General features: G+C 34.7%; 3 protein-coding genes across 4 annotated transcripts; all 3 read left to right on the plus strand.

Annotated features, from left to right (window-relative positions):
* Positions 1 to 2,588: 2,588 nt before the first annotated feature.
* LOC100260686 (uncharacterized calcium-binding protein At1g02270) lies at positions 2,589 to 6,149 on the plus strand. The gene is made up of 10 exons (XM_002270085.4): positions 2,589 to 3,263; positions 3,354 to 3,458; positions 3,562 to 3,667; positions 3,859 to 4,079; positions 4,179 to 4,255; positions 4,355 to 4,463; positions 4,553 to 4,678; positions 4,898 to 5,008; positions 5,121 to 5,228; positions 5,321 to 6,149. Exons 1-10 carry the CDS (start codon positions 3,111 to 3,113, stop codon positions 5,558 to 5,560), a joined length of 1,356 nt encoding a protein of 451 aa, XP_002270121.1. The 5' UTR covers positions 2,589 to 3,110; the 3' UTR covers positions 5,561 to 6,149.
* Positions 6,150 to 12,657: 6,508 nt separating this feature from the next.
* Positions 12,658 to 15,705, plus strand: LOC100255616 (NAC domain-containing protein 91). The gene is made up of 6 exons (XM_010664637.3): positions 12,658 to 12,973; positions 13,073 to 13,350; positions 13,778 to 14,092; positions 14,188 to 14,460; positions 14,658 to 15,089; positions 15,176 to 15,705. The coding sequence occupies exons 1-6, from the start codon at positions 12,808 to 12,810 to the stop codon at positions 15,446 to 15,448; spliced, it is 1,737 nt and encodes a 578-aa protein (XP_010662939.1). The 5' UTR covers positions 12,658 to 12,807; the 3' UTR covers positions 15,449 to 15,705.
* Positions 15,706 to 16,953: 1,248 nt separating this feature from the next.
* Positions 16,954 to 20,961, plus strand: LOC100246990 (IAA-amino acid hydrolase ILR1-like 5). 2 transcript variants are annotated; one of them, XM_002269190.4, is made up of 5 exons: positions 16,954 to 17,624; positions 17,702 to 17,827; positions 18,695 to 19,009; positions 19,711 to 19,839; positions 20,479 to 20,961. In XM_002269190.4, exons 1-5 carry the CDS (start codon positions 17,295 to 17,297, stop codon positions 20,851 to 20,853), a joined length of 1,275 nt encoding a protein of 424 aa, XP_002269226.1. In that variant the 5' UTR covers positions 16,954 to 17,294; the 3' UTR covers positions 20,854 to 20,961. The 2 variants fall into 2 exon arrangements, with proteins under 2 accessions (XP_002269226.1, XP_019081708.1); XM_019226163.2 differs by having other exon boundaries at positions 16,978 to 17,624; positions 18,658 to 19,009.
* The last annotated feature ends 1,264 nt before the right edge of the window (positions 20,962 to 22,225 follow it).

Below are 22,225 nucleotides of genomic sequence, written 5' to 3' on the forward strand. Positions count from 1 at the left end.
CTCGATTGATCCTTGATGTGAAACATAATGAGTTTATTGTTATGAAAAGACATTGGACCTGAAGTGCATAGTTGCGTGAAGGAAAGGATGATAGGGGACACAAGAAACCATTAAAAATCAACCACTCACTGCATGCATGGAGCCAAGGCTACTTGTTCTTCTTGTGATGTTGGCGTGCCAAAGGAAAATCCATGTGAGGGGTATTTAAAACTCAATTAAAGCTGCATGTGGCCATTTGCTCAGTGTTCAAGCTTTACATGAAGGAGCTCTATCCACAGTCTTAAAAGCACTCCATCAAGTAAAATTCAGCTTCAACTTTTAAGACCATCCAACCAAATAGCTCTATCATTATTCTACGAAACTTGCACTCTATCATATAAGAAGCTGTAAGATATCATTTTCAATGAGGTATGATATTTTTAAATATTATATCCAAAGGACATGACATCCGAATGTATTATATCTAATAACATATGTTATGTGGTGTAATGTTTATATTTAGTTTATAAAATGAATAAAAATAAAATAAAAATGTAGTATTTTTTATTTTTTGATATTTGTTTAAAATAAAAATTATATTACATTTCAATATTTGTTAAAAAAAATAAAAATTTTCTCAATTTTTTTTAAATTTTTTCAATAATTTAAAAATTAGTAAATATTTATTTATTTATTAATAATATTTATGATTAAAATATTTAAAGTTCATAAATAAAAAATCATAATATATATATATATATTATAAATATTTTTTAGTTTTATTTTTTAAATAAAAATTTGATTTTCTAATAAAAAAATTTATTTTGCAAAATAAATAATAATAAAAATTTTAAAAAATAATAAAAAATAAATTTATGATTCATAAGATATGTGTATCCTATAAATCATAAATTTATTAATATATTCTTCATTCAATGGGAAATGCATATTTTGGTATATCATTTTTAATGTTATTGGATGTGTTATGTTATGCAAGGGGATATATATTATGTTATGTTTATATTTAGTTTGTAAAATAAAGAAAAAAATATGTTTGATATTTATTTTAAAAAATATTATATTATATTTTAATATTTATTATTAAAAAATACAAAATTTCTTGTATGTGGTTTGGTTTTCTACAACAAATTTAGAAAAGGTGGTAAAAATGCCCTTAGACTTGGAAGTCAAAACCATGGCAGCCCCTCGTTCCAAGGCTGCCATAAAAAGCCCATAATTAATTGAAGAAGGATTGGATTTCAGTTTCACCAACCAATATACGACCTCTGAATCAACAAGAGAGACCATGTCATTGTAGTCAAATTATTTGGCATACCAATATAGAAATCTCTTCGTTTTGGGTTTTTTTTTTCTTTTTTTTTTAAGGAAATAATTAAATAATTAATAGAAATTTCCACGTGTCTTCAACAACCACACAAGGGTGGTAGGTCGTTGATTCATTTTCTATCTTCTTTGGCCTCCTTTTAAGAGACGACCCACCTATTCAAATTCCCATTATTTAACTCTTTTGGCTCTCACCCACCGTTATGCTATACTTATTTTATAAGCTTCTAACTTCTAAGTAGCTTCAACCCGAGTCAATTACAATAACTTTAATCTAGAGTTTGTTTGATAGTAATTTTAAAAAATATTTCTAATATTTAAAAATTTGTATATTTTAAATATTAAAAGTGTTAAAAACATTTTCTAAAATGGTTGTCAAACGCCTTTAAAAATGTTTTTTAGTGATTTTTTATAGAATCACCTCGTAATTCATTTTTTAACATCCACTTAAGTTGATTGTCCAAGCTTTAAAAGTTCATCAAATATTTATGATTTGTTCGATAATGTTTCTTAAAAAAACTGCTTTTTGAAAACTATTCGTAAAAATCTCTAACATAAAAAGCAATTTTCTCGAACTTGTTTTCCTTGAAAATACTATATATTTATATATAATGTAAAAATTTTCAAAATATTCTCCATATTTTTAATTATTACACACTAAGAGCGTGTGAGTGATTTTAACAATATTTTTAATAATTTTAATATTTTAATAATAAAAATTTTCAAGTATTATAAATATTAAAAATGTTTCCTATAATCACTATCAAACGGTTCTAAATAACTAAAAACATAAAAAAAAAAAAAAAAAATCTAAATAACAACATCAGTTTTCAAAACAAATTCTTAAAAAAAATGTTTCTTATTGAAAATTTGTCAAATATATTTTCAAAATTACAAAACTGTTTTTAATAACGGTTTTCCAACGGATCTTAATTGGAACCATTTTTTAATAATACAAAGCTTTTTAATTTTTTCATTTACCGTCAAACCCACTCTTAATCCTGTTATAGATAATTTAGTCATATTTTCTTGAAATTGAAGTTGCCTTCCTACTTCCAAAATCATTTTTGCAAAAAATGTGGAGGCGTAAATCGAAGCCGAAAGCAATGTGGCACACCCACAAAACCGACATGAAACATCCCAGAAACCTCACTCTCATACCCTAGATTTCAGATGGATTTGGTCCCAGGGCTGATAATCCCTTTTACAATGACCCATTTTCAGCTGAATTCATTGGTCTATACTCCCAAAATCATCACAAGCCGATTTGTAAGGCTCCCATTGCTGATGATGCTGATTCCCCACTTGTCTGTGACTTTCGGTAGAAAAGATCAAAGGAAAAGGTCCCATCACAGATTCACCACATCTAGAGACACATTCCCTACAAAGCCATTGGCAGCCACCCTCACTTTCTGCTGCTGTTTATAATTAGAAAATATTCCAAAAACCAAAACCCACATAACGAAAGCAGGACCGTCCCTTTGTGGGGAAGAGAGGTGGAAAATGGAAGCGAATCATCCGCTAAATACTAATATGATAAACGAGATGAGAGGAGAGATAAACAAAAAAAGGGTAGCTTTCTGGTAAGCCTGGTGGGTCAAGTGGTGGTATCCCTTTACCGGTATTTCGGTTTATTACCCTGTATTTTCCATTTCCCCAAAGTCTCCTTCCGATTTCAGATAACCCCATATCCATATCGTCATCGTCTTCATCCTTTTCCTTGTTTGGTTGATAATTGGTAGCAGTATATATACATTCCATTAGGGTTTTTGGCTTCTGGGTTTGCAATGGCGAGAGAGAAGAGAATGAAGAAAGGAAGGGTATCAAGGATTGGGAACTATGCCATAGCCTCCTCCTTAAGGGATCACCACCACCACCCTTGTATTTCCTGCACAACCTTCAACATCCTTGCTCCTATATACAAGCGTCTCAACCATGAGGTGCTTGTTGCAATTCCCCATTCAGCATTATCTCTGAATCAATTCGTTTCTTTCCCAAATTAATGTAATTTATTTCATCATTGTTCATAGGATACCAACTGCAGGGAAAGCGATTGCAGAACATATTGGCTCAGCAGGAACCGGGCAATATTGGATTGGTTGATAGATGAAAGATCTTCCATTATTTGTCTCCAGGTTGGCATTGCTTTCACCCCTTTAAGCCAATCAATCCAGATTGTCCTTTATGTTGCGTTTGTGTTGAATTTCTCTTCTATGTTTGGCATGCTTTTTGGCATAGGAATTCTGGGTTGGGAATGAAGAGCTTGTAAATTTGTATGAGAAGAGACTAGGCGATGCCGGCTATATCAATTTCAAACTTGCCCGGACGAACAACAGAGGAGATGGTAAACTTTTCCATTTCCTCCATTGATTTCAATTCCAATGCTTTCTCCCCTCCCCACCTTTAGGTTCATATTTTCCTTGTGGGTGTACTGAACTATGGAAGAATTATACATTGTAGTAGACCTTGATTGCAATAGTGGTTGGGGTTGGTGTGTTCTCTCCTGATGTGAGATCCTTCTTTTGGGGATTACAGGGTTGCTGACTTCTGTTCATAAGGACTATTTTAGAGTTCTGAACCATAGGGCGTTGCTCTTCAACGACTTTGGAGATCGCGTTGCTCAGCTGCTACATGTTGAATTAGTTGCCCCTTTTCCACATTGCAGAAGCAGCAACACCCACCAAGAAATTCTGATAGTGAACACCCACTTGCTCTTTCCTCATGATTCTACTTTGTGTATAATTCGGTTGCAACAGGTGATTCAATTTTCCATTCAGTTCATGTTATCATATCTGCTCTTGCTTGATGCTTCTTGCACTAGCCCATGGCTGTAAATTCTTGCGTTTTTGTAATAGGTTTACAAAATTCTGCAATATGTGGAGTCCTATCAGAAGGAAAACAAGCTTAATCCCATGCCCATCATACTCTGCGGGTAAATTTATGGTTACCTTCCAGTTCTATAGATTCCTTGCTGCTTTTGGACTGTGATCAATTGGTTTCAACTCTCATGTTTTCCACCATATTTTTGCAGTGACTGGAATGGCAGCAAGAGTGGGCATGTTTACAAGTTCCTTAGATCCCAAGGCTTTGTGTCATCATATGATACTGCCCATCAATACACTGATGCAGATGAACATAAGGTCAATACCATTGAATTCACAGTAACATTCTCAATCTCTTGTGCTGATGCTTATGTTTGATTCTAATGTTTCATATGTTCTCCACTCAGTGGGTTAGCCACCGCAATCATCGAGGAAACATCTGTGGTGTAGATTTTATATGGCTTCTTAATCCAAATAGATACCGAAAACTACTGAAGACAAGTTGGAGTGAGGCAGTATTTGGCATGTTCAAGGTGTGTAATTCCTTTTTTTCCACCCTTCATCCTTTTCTAGTTACAGGACAGGGGCTAATTCTTTGAGAATTGATCTCATGGTTATAATCCTTGATGCCCATCAAAGAGCTTGATGACCAACAGTCATTATGAATTTAGAATAATTCAATAATTGGCTTCTAGATATGAAAGGCTATATGGAGACTCATATCTCTAACAGTGGAACTTTTTATTTTTCAGTATCTTCTACGAAGAGCTTCGCTGACAGAAGATGATGCTTTTGCCTTTTTGAAGGCTGATAATCATGGTGATTGCATTACCTATTCAGGCTTCTGTGAAGCACTTCGACAGGTACTGGTATATTCATCAATTTAAGCCTTTCATTCTTTTTTTGGTGAAGGATTTAAGACATTTGTTCCAGGGAGAAAGTAGGCTGGCCTAATAATATTCTGTCAATCTGCAGCTTAATTTAACAGGCCATTGCCATGGACTGAGCGATGAAGAGATAAATGACCTCTGGGTCCAAGCAGACATAGATGGAAATGGTGTTCTTGATTATAAGGAATTTCAGGTAACTTATATCCAGCAAGAGTCTGTCTTTCCATGGTTTTCCTGCGGTATTTCATGTTATGGTGGCTACATTGTGAGATAATGGCATTGCAGAAGCGAATTTGGAATCCAACATGGTCACAGCAAAGAGATGAAAATATCAACGAGGCCTGGGATGAAGTTATGAAGGGTCCCAAGGAGCAAGCCATTGGTTTTAGTGTGAAGAATGCAGTTCTCTTCCCCTCTGAAGTGGAGAAAGGAATGTGGCCTGAGAACTATTCTCTTTCTGATCATGCTCGACTCACTGTGGTATTCTCACCAGTAAGGATGCCCTGCGCTCAGATTACATTCTGACCAACCCCAGATGGATACAGCTTTGGTGTAAAATTTGCATAGCAAGAACAGTGAATACAGGAACCCTCTACAGAAACCATCTGCCAATGGATGATCAAAAGCAATAATGGTCAAGATTCTCATTGAGCCATGAGAAATGCCTCTTGCTTCCTCCCTTGCTGGGCTTGGGAATGCAGATTCTCTTACACTCAAGGAGGAAAAGAGGGGGGAAAGTTCTAAATCCATTCCTTGTCACACAGCTCTGTTGGCAGCCAACTCTGATATCATCCGGTTTTGTTTTAGTCTTTTGGTGTATTTAACAGGCAAAAAGGAGAAGAAAGAGAGACTGCAAATCTGTGTAGTTTTGGGAAATATGCAGCCCCATACACTCACATTGTTTTGTAGCAGAGAGAGAGTGCAGTCTGTCTTAGGAATTTTGTCATTTTGAGTACCATACAAGCATCTTGTAATAGATCCCAGCTCAGTCTCTTCCTATCAGATATACCAGATAGAACATTACCCGACAGAAATTGTACAGAATACAGATTTGCACATAGCTTGAATGCCCAAAAGATCTTAATTTTTAATCTGAAAGAAGCTTTTTCCATAATGTCCTTTTCCAAGATGTTGTCATACTGACCACCCTTTACTTTCTTGAATTCCAAAACAAAGTATTATCTTCCTATTACTTTTAAAACCACATAAAGAAGCCATGGCAGTGCTAAAGGAACAGAGCAAAGTGTGAGGAAGGCATGGACTTTTGCAGCATGTTCATGGGGTGATCAAGATGCTAGCCCTCCACCTGTGGGGCCATAACCACCCTTTCCTTCAAAGAATCTATGGGTCAATCTTTGTTTGAGTGATAATAGCCACTTGCCTGAGCTGCCCACCGTCCAAGCCTGCATCTAGGCCTGTAGAGCCACACAAGAGGAATCATCATGAGTTCACTAACTGCAGTCCCCAATTGCAAGAATGGAAGTGAAGCCCAACCAAACTCCCCTAATTCCTCTTACACATTCCATCCAACTCTGTATACAACATTAGACTTAGCTCAAAAATTAGAAATATGTATCCCATGTGTGATGGGTCTTCTAAGAGTTTTGAGTTAAATTGATCCCTTTGGGCAACACAATATGGTCCTTCTATTTTGAAACTTACGGTTAAAATAGATTTTTTTGGCAGACACAAGACATTTTCTTTAAGTTTGTGTTGAAAATAGTTTTTTGTGTTACATAAAAGCAATGATGAAAATATTGGTAATTATGGATATATCGGTATTTCAATTTTACGGATATATCGGAGATATATCGACGAATATTTTGAAAAAAAAAATTCATAGATTTAAAATTAATCAAAATGCATGAAAATGCAAGAAAAACCTCTTAGAAATGTAATTAGAAATATAATAGATATTTTAAAGTTATTTTGTTGAAGAATTTGATATATGCATAATATAATTTATCATATTTAATAATAATATCATATTTTTATAAGTGTGCATTTATTATTAAATTACATAAAATATTATTTCATAATGATATTATGATTTTCAACTATAATATATCTAATTTTAAAATATATTTAATATCAAAATTATGATCTATTTAATTCAATTATATTAAATAATATAAAATAAATGATTATATATTAATAGTTGTGATATGTAATAATAATGTTTATAACTTGAAAACATATTTTATGCATATTCATCTAATTTGGATGTATTTAATGACATAAAAAAATAATGATAATTTGTATAAGTTTTTTTTTATTTTAAAATTTTGATAATTTTATTCAAAAATTAATATTTATTTTATATGGAATTATTATATAAAAGTCACAATAACCAAAATTAATTTAATTTTGATTAATTTATAATATATATATATAAAAGTAGAGCACTCATAGGCGTGCAAGCATGAGCGGGATTTGGGCCTTGGTGGGTGGGTTGATGCAAGTTGGGCTTGAACAAAAGAGTTTTGGGGGAAAAAAAAAAATGAGGGTGACGTGGCTGCGATATTTCCTATGCATTTATTGTGTCGGAGTTTACCAATATATCGATATATCTCAACATTTTCATATGGTAGAAAATTGAAACTCACCCCAACCCCTCTCTAGACTTAGACCTAGTTTTAGTAGATCCTATTAATTCCTTAACTGTTCCACCACCACATTAGGAGTCCATATTAGGTGGGTGTGAAGTTGAATTATAAGTCAAAAGTATCATGCGAAAAAGACATCATCGATCCACTAATATTATGTGTTCAATTGTGATCCATTAATTTTATATTCGACTATCATTTGTTTGTATAACATGAGTCTCATCTTTTCGTACCTTAATATTATTTATTTATATCTTAGCCCTGGTGCTTGTAACATCGTTCAACGACCCAAATTCCTAGATTAAGAATATCATATTTACCTATTCGTTACCTTAGCTTTTTCTTGTGCTAAAACTGTAGTTCCAAGGTGTGAATTGAGGGGAAAGAAGACTTTTGAACATGGGTTTTCAAAAGCTAAGACTCCATTGGATTCATAATTTGAAAATGACAAAAGAGATATGATGGTGGGCGGTTAATGAGATGGGCCATTTTAGATATGGAGTATGGGTGGGGACTCTTGTGGGTGTCCTCCCATATGGGCATTGCAACTTTGAGCATTTTCTATCTGGATGTTTAGTGGGTTAGTCAAAGTACTTTTCCCATACCCACATGGCCAAAATGCCAATACCTATTTTTTCAAAGATATTTAGAAGGAAAATAGGATGTGAAATTTGTCTGGAATTGGGATTTTGTACCATAAGAGTCCCACAAAGCTTGTGTCCTCTTCTATTTCATCCATTTCCAAGCTGTATTTTCTTGATTTCTTAACCACTTTCACTAAGTTTCCTCCTTTCCTGTCTAGCCCTAAACATGATTTCACTTGGATTTTTCAGTTTGGACATGAGACCAAATGACACCCCATTCCCAATTTTTCCCTCTTGAAGGTGCCACCTGCATAAAAACCATGATGAGACACAATGTTTGCTTAGTAAGGACAAGATCATCTCAAAATTGAAATAATAATTTTGATTTTTAATGATGTTGATGCAGAAATATAAGCATTCTCCTCACCGTTAATCCATGTTAGAAACATCATAGAACATGATCTCATTTGAATAAAATATAATCTTTGATTCGTTAAAATTTAGATTAAAATTTTTATTCATCGAAGTATTTCATCAACTCCATTTTTTAATTGATCAAAGGACGCTACATCATTCGTGGTTAGATATTTTAATCGGTGTTGAAAGCTAATATTAACTTTTTAATATCAAAAAAAGTTTAAAAATTATTTTTCTTAAATATTGTTGAATTCTCAAGGATGGTTATGATTGAAAGGGTATGATAAAGTATAAAATTGTTTTTGATAGTGATTTTAAAAAACGTTTTTAGTCTATCTAACACTTGAATTATAAATATTTTTAAGTGTTAAAAAAAATTTTAAAACACTTTTTAAAATTATTTTCAAATAAACTCTAATTCACCTAATAATAATATAATTATACAAGATAAAATTGATTCTATTTTTCATACAAATACCAAATGATGTTGGTGGGACCCTTTTGGATTTCCCATGGGCTGCTTCTTTTCTTTGTCCTATTCTTCTTTCATCATATGCAAAGTATCTCAACTTCTCAATCTTCCTCAGAATCTTTCTCCTTTCCATTCTTCTCCAAAACCCACCTCTTGTGGTGTGGGAAGGTTACCATCCTTGTAGCCTTAGGGGGGCCCTTTACCGTTTGCCTCTTTTTTCCACATTCTCCTTCTCATGTTCACACTAGAGCATATTTGATTTTCCAAAACATTTTTTAAAAATAATTTTTCAAAATAGCTTTTAATTATTTAACGCTTTCTAAAAAAAAAAAAAACTTGAAAGTACCCTTAATTTATTCTTAAAAATATATATATTTAAAATTATCAAACAAGTTTTTAAGTTAGAAACCTTAATCACATTTGTGTACAATATTAAGAGGGTTAGAAACTTTTTTAAAGAAAATTGAAAGTATTGATTCAGTATCGATAAAAAGACTTAATCACGATTTTTAAAAGCAATCAAACTTAAAACTTTATTAAAACAAAGAAATAACACTAGGAATGCATGAAAGCCAAAATGAAAAATGCTTAGATTTAATATAGAATAAAGGAGCGATGAGTGCATGAATGCCAAAATGAACAATGCTTAGATCCAGAATGAACAATGCTTAGATTTAATGTAAATTATAAAATAACGATAATTAGAGGCGGCTTTTATAAAGCTCTTGATAAAGATGATAAAGTTTGCTTTATCGGCATTATCTCTTTCTAACCCTTCAAGTAAAATATGACAAAAGATAAAGATCTATTCTTATGGTTTAAAAGGTTGGTCATGATGGATAATAATAATAATAATTATTATTAATAAGAATTAATTAGAGGTTTTTATTGGACTCATGGAAAAGACAATGAAGTTAGTTTTACCGATAATTTGATTTGATCCGTTATCTCTTTCCAACCCTTCAACTAAAATATAACAAAAGAATTAATTCTTATGATTTAAAGGGGTGGGTCACGATGGATAATAAAACTAAATATTATTATTATAATTATTATTTTGCTATTTAATACACGTCTCTTTTCAACCTTTAGAGGAAACTAAGGCAAAAAAAAAAGGTTTTGGTAGTTTTTTTATTATTAAATATTACCCGATTCTTATGAATTCATAAATTTAGCGATTAATTATTTTTTATTTTATTTTTTATAATTCATTCTAAAGTGAAAAAGTGCAATAATTATTAGGATACCAAATCCTAAATTCCTCATCTAGAAAGACACCCACTAAATTTATGGCTGATATTTTATGTAGGAAGCTTTCAAAAGAAGCCATGTGAGAGGGAGTTAGGATTATTTTAGGACTTCCACCAATTAAATACTTTTCTTTTCTCTTCCCTTTTTATTTATTTTATTTTTTATTTTGTGACATAATTCCAGGAATCAAACTCCCTTTTTCTTTCTGTTCCCTGGGATCTTTTTCCCTTTAAATCCCCAATTTTCTCCAACACCCTTCCTCCTCTTGTGGTTGTAGGAAAGGATTCCCAGCCCATAGCCTCTACCGACCGACTCCTTTTTTCCAGACCTTTTTCCTTCTTCGCTTTCATACTAGTCAGCGCACTAGTGAGTAGTAACTCATCCACGATATTACCACACCTTGGGTGTTAAATTTACAAATACAAAATTACTTTTCGGTTATATTTGGTTGTCGGAAAATACTAATAAAAGAAAAAAATTAATAAGAAAAGAAAATTATTACTATGCACTCAAAGGGTTTTAGGGTCAAATAGATAAAATATCTCTCATTTAACCAGATATTATTTGTTTTGAACCTAAAGAAGTTCTCACGGTTTTAAAACGTGATCACATGGTTAAGAAGATTGCATATATATATAATCTGCTATCGAATATCACATATGTAGAAATAATTCATTGATTCTTTCACTTTTTTTTTTTCATTCGATTTTTCTTTTTCTTTTATTTTTTCCCATAACCATAGGAATAAAATTATGTCTAAAAACTCAAAATCTTTTCTATTATGTTTGATTTTTGAAAAATTCGAGGGAAAATACAATAAAAAGAAAATGGAGATAAAAAAAAATTAAAATAAATAAATTATTTTTTATATGTTATTTTAATTTTATTTAACTTATTTTAACCATTCGGTATAAAAAAAATGCATGAATTTTTAAAACTTTTAATTATATTTAATTTTCTTTTCTTTTGAGATAAATCAAATATAAAAGACATCTAAAAACATTCTAAATTTGTTTTAAAAAGCAACCTATTTTTAGAATAAAATGTTGGTTAAAAACAAACTATAAAAGCACTTTGATAATGTTTTTAGTAATGTTTCATATGGGAAATTATTTTAAGTTCTTTGAAAGTTACTTTGGGAGGTATGATCAAGGAATCTTGGAATCTTTTGTAGGGTTCATGGAAAAGATTATCAAATTGGTTTTACCAACAAGTGGATGCCTCTTCACTTGTCAATTCTTTAAGAGGGATATGCTCCAAAAAGAACCCAAAAATAAAATATTACTTTTAATTTTTTTAATTTTTTATTACTATTATAATTATTATTCTTATTATTAATATTAGTTTTACTTTTAAATTGTTTAATCATTTGAGGTATGGGGAAAGAAACTAAAGAAAAGTAACTTCCTAAAAGCACTTTTGGACTATAGCTTATAATGTAATTTGATGCATCATGCTTAAAAATTTACTAAAAAGTTGTTCGAAGGCAAAGGGTAACGCAATTTATGAAAGGATGTGACAAATAAACTAAATAATTAATTTTCTCTAAATTTTATATTAAAATAAATTTATATCTTATTAAAATTTCTCTTATTTTCCCTAATATTTTAGTTATTTTTTAATTTTTAAATTCAAGACTAGTTTGGATTAATTTCTGAAAAGCAGAAAAATTTTGTTTCTCGTAAAAATTCTATTTTGATTGATACAAAAACTTTTGTAACTCGAATCCTAATATTTTATTTAGATTGGTTTTCTTAGATATTTGATTTATTTAGAAATATATTTATTTATATTATGAAAAAATAAGAAAAAATTTATGGAAATAGATTTATATTAATTAAAATTTGTAAAGGTATTATTATTATTATTTTATTTTTAATAAAAATATTTTTGAAATATAATTTCCAAATATAAAATTATTCTACAACAATATTAAGTCCAATGCTATGTGTTGTGTTAAAAGGTGACAAGTTAATAAATTGGGAGGTAAAACGTGTAGCTTGGTCCCCAAGCAGGCCAGAAATGGGCCGGGCCGTTAAAGTGAAATCAGTCGCTATCCAGGGGCCCAAGTTGGCCCGCACTGTAACTGCCATTGAGTCATTGACTAGAAACCAGCTTCCCTGCTGCTTCCTCTCGGCTCTTGAAGTGGAAAGTGACGTTCGCCATCTTTGTGTAGCCACGTCATTGGGTCCTTCTCACAACCCTTTTTACATTCCTAGTACGCTTTTACTACTGAATTTTCCACGTAGGTCCTCCATTGTTTCTAATATTACATTCGCGCTCCTGCAATCCACGCGGTATATACCTACTATATATATCTGAATACTTTCTCGGAACGCGGCTGATCCATATAGTCATTCTCTTTCTCTCTCTCATTTTCGATCAATGCTTCCTCTCTGAAACCCCTTTCCCAAAATTTTCTTCTCTTTCTGGGTTTTAGGGATGGCTGTTCTGTCTTTCAATTCTCTGCCTCTGGGGTTCAGGTTTCGACCCACTGACGAGGAGCTGATTACGCATTACTTGCGCTTGAAGATCAGTGGGAATGATGAGGAAGTCAGAGTCATTCGGGAGATCGATGTATGCAAATGGGAGCCCTGGGATTTGCCTGGTATGTGTTTGATTTTTGGTTTTATGGTGTTGGCTAATTGGGTTTTGGGTTTTTTGGTGGGTTTTTGAGTTGGGTGTTTCATGTTTGTGGGTTTTGCAGATTTGTCGGAGATCAGGACGAACGATATGGAGTGGTTCTTCTTCTGTCCCCGGGATCGGAAGTATCCAAATGGGCACAGATTGAACAGAGCGACGGCAGCTGGGTATTGGAAAGCCACCGGAAGGGATCGGCAAATCAAGTCAAAGACGCGCTTGGTGGGGATGAAGAAAACTCTGGTTTTCCATACTGGGCGAGCTCCTCATGGGAAGAGGACCGTTTGGGTAATGCACGAGTACCGTGCCACTGCTAAAGAGCTCGATGGTACCCACCCCGGCCAGGTACATCTCTTCTCCCCTTTTTGTTGATTCCTTTGTTAAATTTTCATTTCCAGCTATCTTGATCATGAATGCTTTTGTTTTACTTTTGTGTTGATGTTTCTCCGGAAATCAATTTGAATGCTTTTCCCAATTTTGATTGTTTACTACAAATTGTACTGATCAATCATCATAGGAGTCAATTTCTCCTGAAATATCTTAGATTGTGAAAGGGGTATCTGAAACAATCGGATGTTTTTGAAGCTGAAATTTTCTGTGAATATTTCGAAAGTTGAAACTCTAATTGTGAGGAACATTGCATAGTTGTTTTTGCCTGTAAATTGTTGGTTTCCGAATTTCCTCTGTTGTATAATGTTTTTGTGTAGAATTTTAGTGACAATACCGTGATGCCTGATCCGAATTCATTTGTTCAATTGTTCACATTCTGCAGGCAGCATTTGTCCTCTGTCGCTTATTTAAGAAGCAAGATGAGAAAGCTGAAGGGTCGAACCCTGATGAAATTGAACCCACTGTTCCATCCCCTACCCCAGCTAATTCTCCCGAGGAAACAGAGTTTGAGGTTGCATTACCTCAAGTAGCTCCAGTGGAAAAGCAAGAAGAAGAGCAACCTGGTTTTGCTGAAGGCTGTCCAGGTGAAAATCCTGATGAAATGACCGCTGAGAGTTCCGTTCCTGTTGGTTTCTGCAGCAATCCCCTTAATGCCTATGATGAAGAAGACTCATTGGCAAAACTAACAGCTGCTGAGGTGAGAAGGGGAAATGACTTCAGCTTAAATATTTAAGATTTTTAGTCGGGAATGAATGAAATACCAAGCTTGTTTATTCTTTGCTTCTACTTCAGGTGGATCCATCTCTGCAAGAGGACTTTGGCTTTTTTCAGGATCAAATGCTAGAGCAATTAGATTACCAGCTTTTCTCCCCGGTGCATTCGCAGTGGCATATGGGGTTAGAATCTTATGTGAGCTACCCTGTCACTGGCAACTTCAGCAATGGGCACAACGGGGAAAATGAGTATGGCACAAATGAACCGGATCCTGATGTTACTGAATTTTTGGAGTCAGTCCTCAAGGAAAATGGATCATGCAGTGAGTCAGATACAGTGAGTCAAACACAGGTAAACGAATTTTCCCGAGATCCTTATTGTTCATGAATGGTATTGTAAGTTCCACTTCCAAACTTTGAGTTGTGTCAATGTGGATCTTGAATGCCATAAAGGCATTATTCCTCAATGGTTATTTGCCTTTGTTCGTCCTTCCAGATAAATTATTTGTTTTACAAGTTCTTTTTTTAAGTTTTTTCTTCTATCTTCAGCTTGATGTGGAGTTTGATGCTTCTGCGGTCATCATTGATAACATTAAAACAGAGGCACTACAAGAGATGGAAACAAATATCAGTGCTTTCAAGACTACCACTGGCAACAGTGCTGTCGAGTACAGTGGCAATATGGGTTTCTCACATAATAACTTCGGTGATGATGCTTTCTCTGTTGGTTCTACTGTCAACCAGTTAGATAATTTGTTCAATAGATTTGAAGAATCAAGCAGTTACACAAATGCAGTTGGCAGTAGTGATATTACTGGACCTGTAATCAAGAGAAGGACACGGCAACCACAAATTCAATCAGATGCCAACAACTGTGGGCCACAAGGAACGGCACGAAGAAGAATTCGTCTGCAGACAAAACTGGAAGTTAGACATGCTTGCAGCATGTCAAGAGATTTGAACTGCAAGGAAGAAGCTGAGGTGAGAAGTTTACCAAGGGAACCTAATTATGAGAATTCTAATGATAAATTCTTGGGTTCTGAGGCCTATCCAATTGTCATGTGCAGGTGGGACAAGCTTCACAAAGCGATACTAGTGGTACCACTGATGAGAACCAGAAAATTGAAGTCAAGAAAGTTGATCAAGAACTGAAAATGAGCATGAGCCTGCTGAGGTTCAGGTCAAAATACAAGGTTCCATCCGTGTTCTCAAAGGTTCCGGTTCCTCCTGCATGTCACCTAATTGCCTCGTCTGTTTCTTTGCTTAGGGTAGTTGGGCTTGTAGGCTTGTTTGTAATTTTTATCGGCACCTGGATATGCCGTGAATATTCAGTCGCGTAGGGGGCACTTTTTCTGTATGTAACTCTGCCCCTGTTTAATCTTTTGTAACTAATTATGATACTAGGGCGGGATAGATCTGTTAGGTTTATAGTTTTATGACATGTATGTTAGTATTTATGTTGACTTGATAGTGGGATGTTACTTGAGTTGAGACTTTGATGTACAGAAACTTCAACCTTGAGAGGTTTTATTGTATCTTCTTTTGTGATGGAAGCTTAGATGCATATAACTAAAACGGAGCATATTGTTGTTGTTTCTGTTTTGGCTTTAGGTCAGTGTGGTTCTTGATGTTGCTGGGTTCTAGTTTAGGGCATCTATTCTGAGTTTGTTGAAATGGCCTACATGTGTCATGCTGTTGACCTTCTTAACCCAGCATCTACTCTCTCTCTCTCTCTCTCTCTGTGGAAGTCCAGTCACCAGTCCAGAACTCTTTCTCTTTTACTTTCTTATTTTTGGAATATTTGATCTCTCTCTCTCTCTCTTTGTGGAAGTCCAGTCACCAGTCCAGAACTCTTTCTCTTTTACTTTCTTATTTTTGGAATATTTGATCTCTCTCTCCCTCTCTCTCTCTCTCCCTCCCTCTCTCTCTCTCTCTCTCTCTCTCTCTCTCTAAGTCCAGTCACCAGTCCAGAACTCTTTCTCCTTCACCTTTTTTTTTTATTTTTGGAATATTTGACCTCTCTCAGCTAATTTGCTAATGATTATTCCATTTCCACATGCAATTTTATAAATATTCCATTATATTTAAGCAGCCAATTTACCTACACTTTTTATGACTATTCCATTTTTGTTTATGCATTTTCTAGAGCTATAAAGCTATTTTTGGAAATAATATAATTGATTACTATTGAAGGCATCTTAAATTTTTATAAATCATCCCATTTTGCATGCTTTTATTTCTATAAATCACCCCTCTGTCTACTATTTTGCATTAAAAACCAAACAGAGAATAACAAACTTTCAAGGTAATATCCATTTTTAACATTTATAAAATCATCCCTATTTTTTTTTTTCAGATAAATAAAGAGATTGTATTAAAAAACCACCAAATCAGTGGCTTAAATTACAAGACAGAAAAACACCTCTCACACTCTAGCAGTACGCCAAGGCCCGAGGAGCAGTCCTACCCACACCCTTAACGGATTGTCACTCAACCAACAAAATCAACTAAGGTCGAAGAACTATATTTTATTGACAACTTTGCCTCCGATCAAAGAAAATAAACAAAAGAAGACTTAAAGCCTTTGAGTTGACAGCTCAAAATCATCCCTATTTTACAAGCTTCATTGTTGAACAGTTATGTTAAAATTCCAGGTCAATGTACTGGTCCATCAATTTAGTAATTTATATTAGATATACAATTTTTCTGAATTTCACCATTATCATCAGGCTTCCAACTGTCCAATTTAAAGATGTAGATATGTTATTCTTAAAATTGGGTGAGATCATAAAAAGGACAGTGAATAAAATAAAAGAAAATTTTTAAGAATGGAAAATTCCAAGGATGAACAAATATGGTGCATTCAACAATAGAAAAATGTGATGAACCCATTACATATTGATACTTAATAGGTATGGAATGGATCCATTAACAAAATTATTCCATTGTAGTCAACAAAATAGAAGAAGAGTTCGTTTGACAATTATCGTAGATAGATGAGTCCTGGTTGGCTCACACACTCCAGAAAAGGTTGTCAAACAGTCTCCTCCCTTCTCCCTTCTCCCGTGACGCTTTTATTGGCACTTTTTCTGTACATAAAATCAATCAACTCAATCGCCGGTCCACTCTTCTTTGTTTTGATTCTGGTTCATAATTGTTGCCCTAAGGAGATTAAAAGAAAAGAAGATGGGTTGTGATTCTATTGCCCATGTTGTGCTGCTTTTGCTTCTGTTGGGGCCATGCCTCTGCTCAAGGGAGGAAAGCTCTGCAACCCAAATTTTGAGCTCAGCCAAGAAAGACAGAGAATGGTTGGTCTCAGTAAGGAGGAAAATCCATGAAAACCCGGAGCTCAGATTCGAAGAATACAACACCAGTGCTCTTATTCGTGGGGAACTCGACAAACTGGGCATCTCCTACACTCACCCACTTGCCAAGACTGGCATTGTGGCAGAAATCGGCACTGGTTCTGGCCCAGTTGTGGCTCTTCGAGCAGACATGGATGCTCTCCCTCTGCAGGCACCTACAACAGTTTTGAGTTAGATTGAGAATTTGGTTGGATGGGTTTTGTTTTGATTTGCTTTTATGGTTTGTAGGAGCTTGTTGAGTGGGAGCATAAGAGCAAGATTGATGGGAAAATGCATGGGTGCGGACACGATGCCCACACCACTATGCTGCTGGGGGCTGCCAAGTTGCTTAGTCAACGGAAGCATAAACTTAAGGTCTGTTCTGTAGAATGGTTGAATTTTTTTTAGATGATTGTATTAGAAATTGGTAGTGAATGCCTTGATGTTCATGTGTGAATTGAAGGTTGTGAAATCATCTATTGGGTTTTGCTTGATGTTTAATTCTGGGAAAAATTTCTATTATTTGATTGTATGTTTGTGTGTATAGCTTCTGTGAACACAACAAAAAATGGCTATTGATTCTGTGTTAATCACAAAATGGTTCTTGTATTATATTTTGGTAGAGAAAAATGCTTTTCTTCAGTTCAAATTTCAGTGGAACCACATAGTCCATTCCTCTTTCTGGATTATAACAAAGAGAGGAAAATGGCTAATATTGCCCCTGAACTTTTGTTCTTAGTGCCATGTATCAATTAAGTGTTGGAAACTGCAGTTGCATCGCCTTACTCATAACATAAATGGAAAATAGTATCGACTCTTTATGCCGGAAATTGTCATTAGCCCTCTTTCATGTTTCTTAGTCTTATCTTGTTCTCTCAGCTTGAAACCCCTAATCTCATTTAATGGCAGCACGTTTACAATATGAGGAAATCCCTCTCTCTCTCTCTCTCTCTCTCTCTCCCTCCCTCCCTCCCTCTCCCTCTCCCTCTCCTTCACTTACTTACTAGTAAGTTCAATGGCAATGCATTGCAAAATTAAACTCTCTTGGGTGCTGAGCAAGTGTTACTATAGGACCTATAGGTTCATTGGAGCCTTTTTTGGTTGAGTAACTTATCTCTTTCTCTCTAGCTAAATTCTTTGATTTATATGTCCATGTAGAATTTTTATTTTAAGGTACTTATCTAAATTAATCTGTTATACCACAGATGGAATTTCGTAACTTCCCTTTATTTGGTATTGAAGGGAACTGTGAGACTTCTTTTCCAGCCAGCTGAGGAGGGAGGATTGGGCGCTCGTGAAATGATCAAGGTGGGTGCTCTTGGTGATGCTGAAGTGATATTTGGAATGCATATTGATCATGAAACACCCACAGGCAGTATAGCGTCTCGTTCAGGACCTTTCCTAGCTGCAGTGTGCTCCTTTGAAGCAAGAATAGAAGGGAAAGGTGGGGATGCTGCAGAACCCCACACTAATGCAGATCCAATACTTGCAGCATCATTTTCAATTTTGGCATTGCAACAGCTCATCTCAAGAGAATTAGATCCCCTGGACAGCCAAGTATGTTCCTATTTTATCTGTCTGTTTAGTACCTATAAGTCTGTAACCATGGCTGGAGACCTTTGAGAGAGCCTTGAGACAAACTCCTTTTATGACCTTAGTTTAACCTTCAACTATTTGATTTTATATGTTTCTTTTATAGATCATTTTCTTCCTAAAGCACAGGTTCAAAACCCAGAATCTTGGAGATAGGACTACATTGGGTAAGGGGGTTTAGTTATTGGCCAAAAGGCATGAAAATTTTTACGACTCAGTAATATCCAAAAGAATCCTTCATGATTATTAAAGATGCAAAGTTTCTATTTTTCTACTGGAAACAGGAAATTTGCCTTGGGTTACAAGGGGCCCAGCTTGCCCTTTTTATGGTTTCTTTCTATGCGTTGCTTGGCATGGTGGCACTAGTTTTTTGCAGGCTTTTTATTTGTTCCAAGTTTGCAGCTTTTAGCTTTTTGTCAGATGTGTTTTATTTCTTTATGGCCAAGTTGCCAGTCGGGTGAATTTAATCGTCTTCCAAGGAAGAGGGTTACCTCCTGAATGCCAAAGGTGTGGGCTGTCCAATTTCTGGCACCTCCAATTATTATTTGCCCATTTCTATACCTTTTAGCTGTTTGGATATACAAAAATGGGGTCTATAGAAAATTTGAACATGTAGACTATTGTCTAATGTGTCTTAATGCTAATGCTTAGTTTTTCTATGGAAGGTGCTGTCTGTTACTACTGTCAAAGGAGGGACAACACTGAATCTAACTCCATCACATGTTGTGCTTCGAGGAAGCTTAAGGAGTCTTACCACTGAAGGTTTGAAACAACTCCGGAAGAGAGTGAAAGAGGTATGCACCAATTCTGAACTTTGTCACTTTTGCCTTTCACTTCTCCTCAAAATATTAGAGGTAAAGAATGACCCTTCACATCCACAGTCCAAGCAATTATTGATTTAATACACTTAGCTTTGGCTTGTCTGTTGAATAGACACTCCCTTGAGTAACTCCTTTTCGTTTATCGGTTTTCTGGTGGTGATTTGGTTACTCAAAACTTATGCCAGCTTCCCTCCTGAGACCCTGAAAATCAGCTGAAAATAAACCATAAATTTACAACTCAATTTTGCATTTTTTTTTCCTTCGGTGTACCCTAAACCTTAAACCCAAAACCCTACCGGCATTGCTATATTTTGTGTGATGAAGCCATAGAGTTGTAGAATCAAGCAATGAGGCATAGTATCATGTAGGCATCATCCCTTCCAGTTCCCATAGTTCTTTTTCCTAGTTTTTCAAGTCGTATACTTAGCTGTTGGTAAATTGTTGCCTTCGCTTTTGAGTTGCCCAGGGATTAATTTTCACCATTATATTCTACTTTTCTCCTTATATTGGATGGATTTCCATTCATTGAAGAAATTACCTAGTAGTTTCTCTCAAGAGAACAAACAATTTAGATGAGTAAAGCTGCTAGTTCACATATGGAGCTTGTTGCAGGTTATTGAAGGGCAGGCAGCTGTACACCGATGTAATGCGTACTTTGACAGAACAGAAGATTACCTTCTTCCTGCAGTTGTGAATGACGAGGTCATGCATCAGCATGTGATGAGGGTTGGGAAACTCGTGCTTGGTCCTGAGAATATCCTCATAGCTAACAAGGTGATGGCAAGTGAGGACTTTGCCTTCTATCAAGAGGTGATTCCTGGAGTCATGTTTAGCATTGGAATTAGAAATGAGCTGGTGGGTTCTGTTCACTCCCCCCACTCCCCTCACTTCTTTCTTGACGAGGATGTCCTTCCAATTGGGGCAGCACTTCACACTGCTCTTGCTGAGATATATCTGGATGAGCACCAAAATCCTACTCTACCTTAATATTTTCAGAGGAGACTGAAGAAACCCTGGTGTATCTCCTATTTTGAACCTTTAGTGTATGATATAAACAATGAATGTATCTAAGAAAATATTGACTTTTAGTGATCATAGCTAACCCAATTACATCCTTTGCAGTACTTATTTATCACTTACGGGTTCTCAGTTGTGCTTGATTAGATGGGGGAGGGATGATGAGAGGCTCTACCCTTTTCAAGGTTGAAAATATGTGGCTAAAGGAGATCGGCTTCGAATATTTGCTTAAAGGGTGGTGGACGGGTATAATTTTAGAGGCTCTTATGGCTTCATCCTAGTTATGAAGGTGAAAGCGTTGAAATCAGATTTGAAAATTTTGAACAAAGAGGTGTTCGATAATGCTTCGGTTAGGAAGGAGTTGGCCTTCAAAGAGGAGGGTTTTTGGGACTCCCAGGGAGGAGGTCCTTTCTCATAGGAGGGGGATAAGGGAAGAGTATCATGAGTGGGCTCTTTTTGCAAGAGCTTTGTGGAAACAAAAATCTAAGGAGATTTGGCCGAACAAAGGTGATAGGAACGTGGAGTTCTTTAATAAAATGGCTAATTCTCATAGGAGTAATTTTATGACTAGGATTAAAATCAATGAGAATTGACTATTTGAGGAGGACGAAATAAAGGAAGGGGTGGCTAGGCTATCTCTAAGAAGGGGAGTTGTGTTTTGTATGTGGCCTCTTTTTGGATGTGCATTTTCACTCCTATTGAATACTTTTTTGTCTACTTTGATGTGTTGCTTTTTATGCTTACTTATAAAATTTCATTACTTACCTATAAAAAAGGGGTGGAGGATTGGTTTAAGATATTCAAGTTAGAACATACACATAAATAAGGAAGTTAGAACAAAAATTTTGACTAGACTAATTTGGTGTTTGGTAAACGAACTTAGAGTGCATTTTGTAGTGATTCTGGGAAGTATTTCTAATTTTTTATTTTTTATTTTTTTTTTATGCTTGAAAGATAAAATTTTTTATGTGTTAAAAAGACTAAAAACACTTCCTAAAATAATTATCAAACACACTCTTAATAATTTAAAGTGATCTAATAACTTAATTAGAGTCATTAAGTATGTTTGGTAAAATAATTTAATGGTATAACTTAAAGTAAAAAAATAACTTTAAGTAATAAATAAAAATAATTAACTTATTCTTAAATCTATATATTCATTTTACTTTTTTTTTACCCCCACTTACCCTAATTATTTCGATGATCTTCTTTGTTATTCCATGACTTCCACTGTCATTTGACTATTTTTTTTTTGGGAGAATTATGTTTTGGGGGTAGATGGACCCCCAAATTAACAAAAGGTCCATATAACTCTTCAAATTGAGTTGAAGGATATGAAATA

Source organism: Vitis vinifera, chromosome 16 (assembly GCF_030704535.1).
Source record: "Vitis vinifera cultivar Pinot Noir 40024 chromosome 16, ASM3070453v1".
NCBI lineage: Eukaryota > Viridiplantae > Streptophyta > Magnoliopsida > Vitales > Vitaceae > Vitis > Vitis vinifera.

Excerpts from the sequence above, each read along its gene's own strand:
- LOC100246990 (XM_002269190.4), top strand. The coding sequence starts at position 17,295 with ATGGGTTGTGATTCTATTGCCCATGTTGTGCTGCTTTTGCTTCTGTTG. Across the intron at positions 17,625-17,701 it reads TGGATGCTCTCCCTCTGCAG|GAGCTTGTTGAGTGGGAGCA; the intron begins GCACCTACAACA and ends TATGGTTTGTAG. Across the intron at positions 19,840-20,478 it reads TCCGGAAGAGAGTGAAAGAG|GTTATTGAAGGGCAGGCAGC; the intron begins GTATGCACCAAT and ends AGCTTGTTGCAG.
- LOC100260686 (XM_002270085.4), top strand. The coding sequence starts at position 3,111 with ATGGCGAGAGAGAAGAGAATGAAGAAAGGAAGGGTATCAAGGATTGGG. Across the intron at positions 3,459-3,561 it reads CTTCCATTATTTGTCTCCAG|GAATTCTGGGTTGGGAATGA; the intron begins GTTGGCATTGCT and ends TTTTTGGCATAG. Across the intron at positions 3,668-3,858 it reads GACGAACAACAGAGGAGATG|GGTTGCTGACTTCTGTTCAT; the intron begins GTAAACTTTTCC and ends TGGGGATTACAG.
- LOC100255616 (XM_010664637.3), top strand. The coding sequence starts at position 12,808 with ATGGCTGTTCTGTCTTTCAATTCTCTGCCTCTGGGGTTCAGGTTTCGA. Across the intron at positions 14,093-14,187 it reads CAAAACTAACAGCTGCTGAG|GTGGATCCATCTCTGCAAGA; the intron begins GTGAGAAGGGGA and ends CTTCTACTTCAG. Across the intron at positions 15,090-15,175 it reads ACTGCAAGGAAGAAGCTGAG|GTGGGACAAGCTTCACAAAG; the intron begins GTGAGAAGTTTA and ends TGTCATGTGCAG.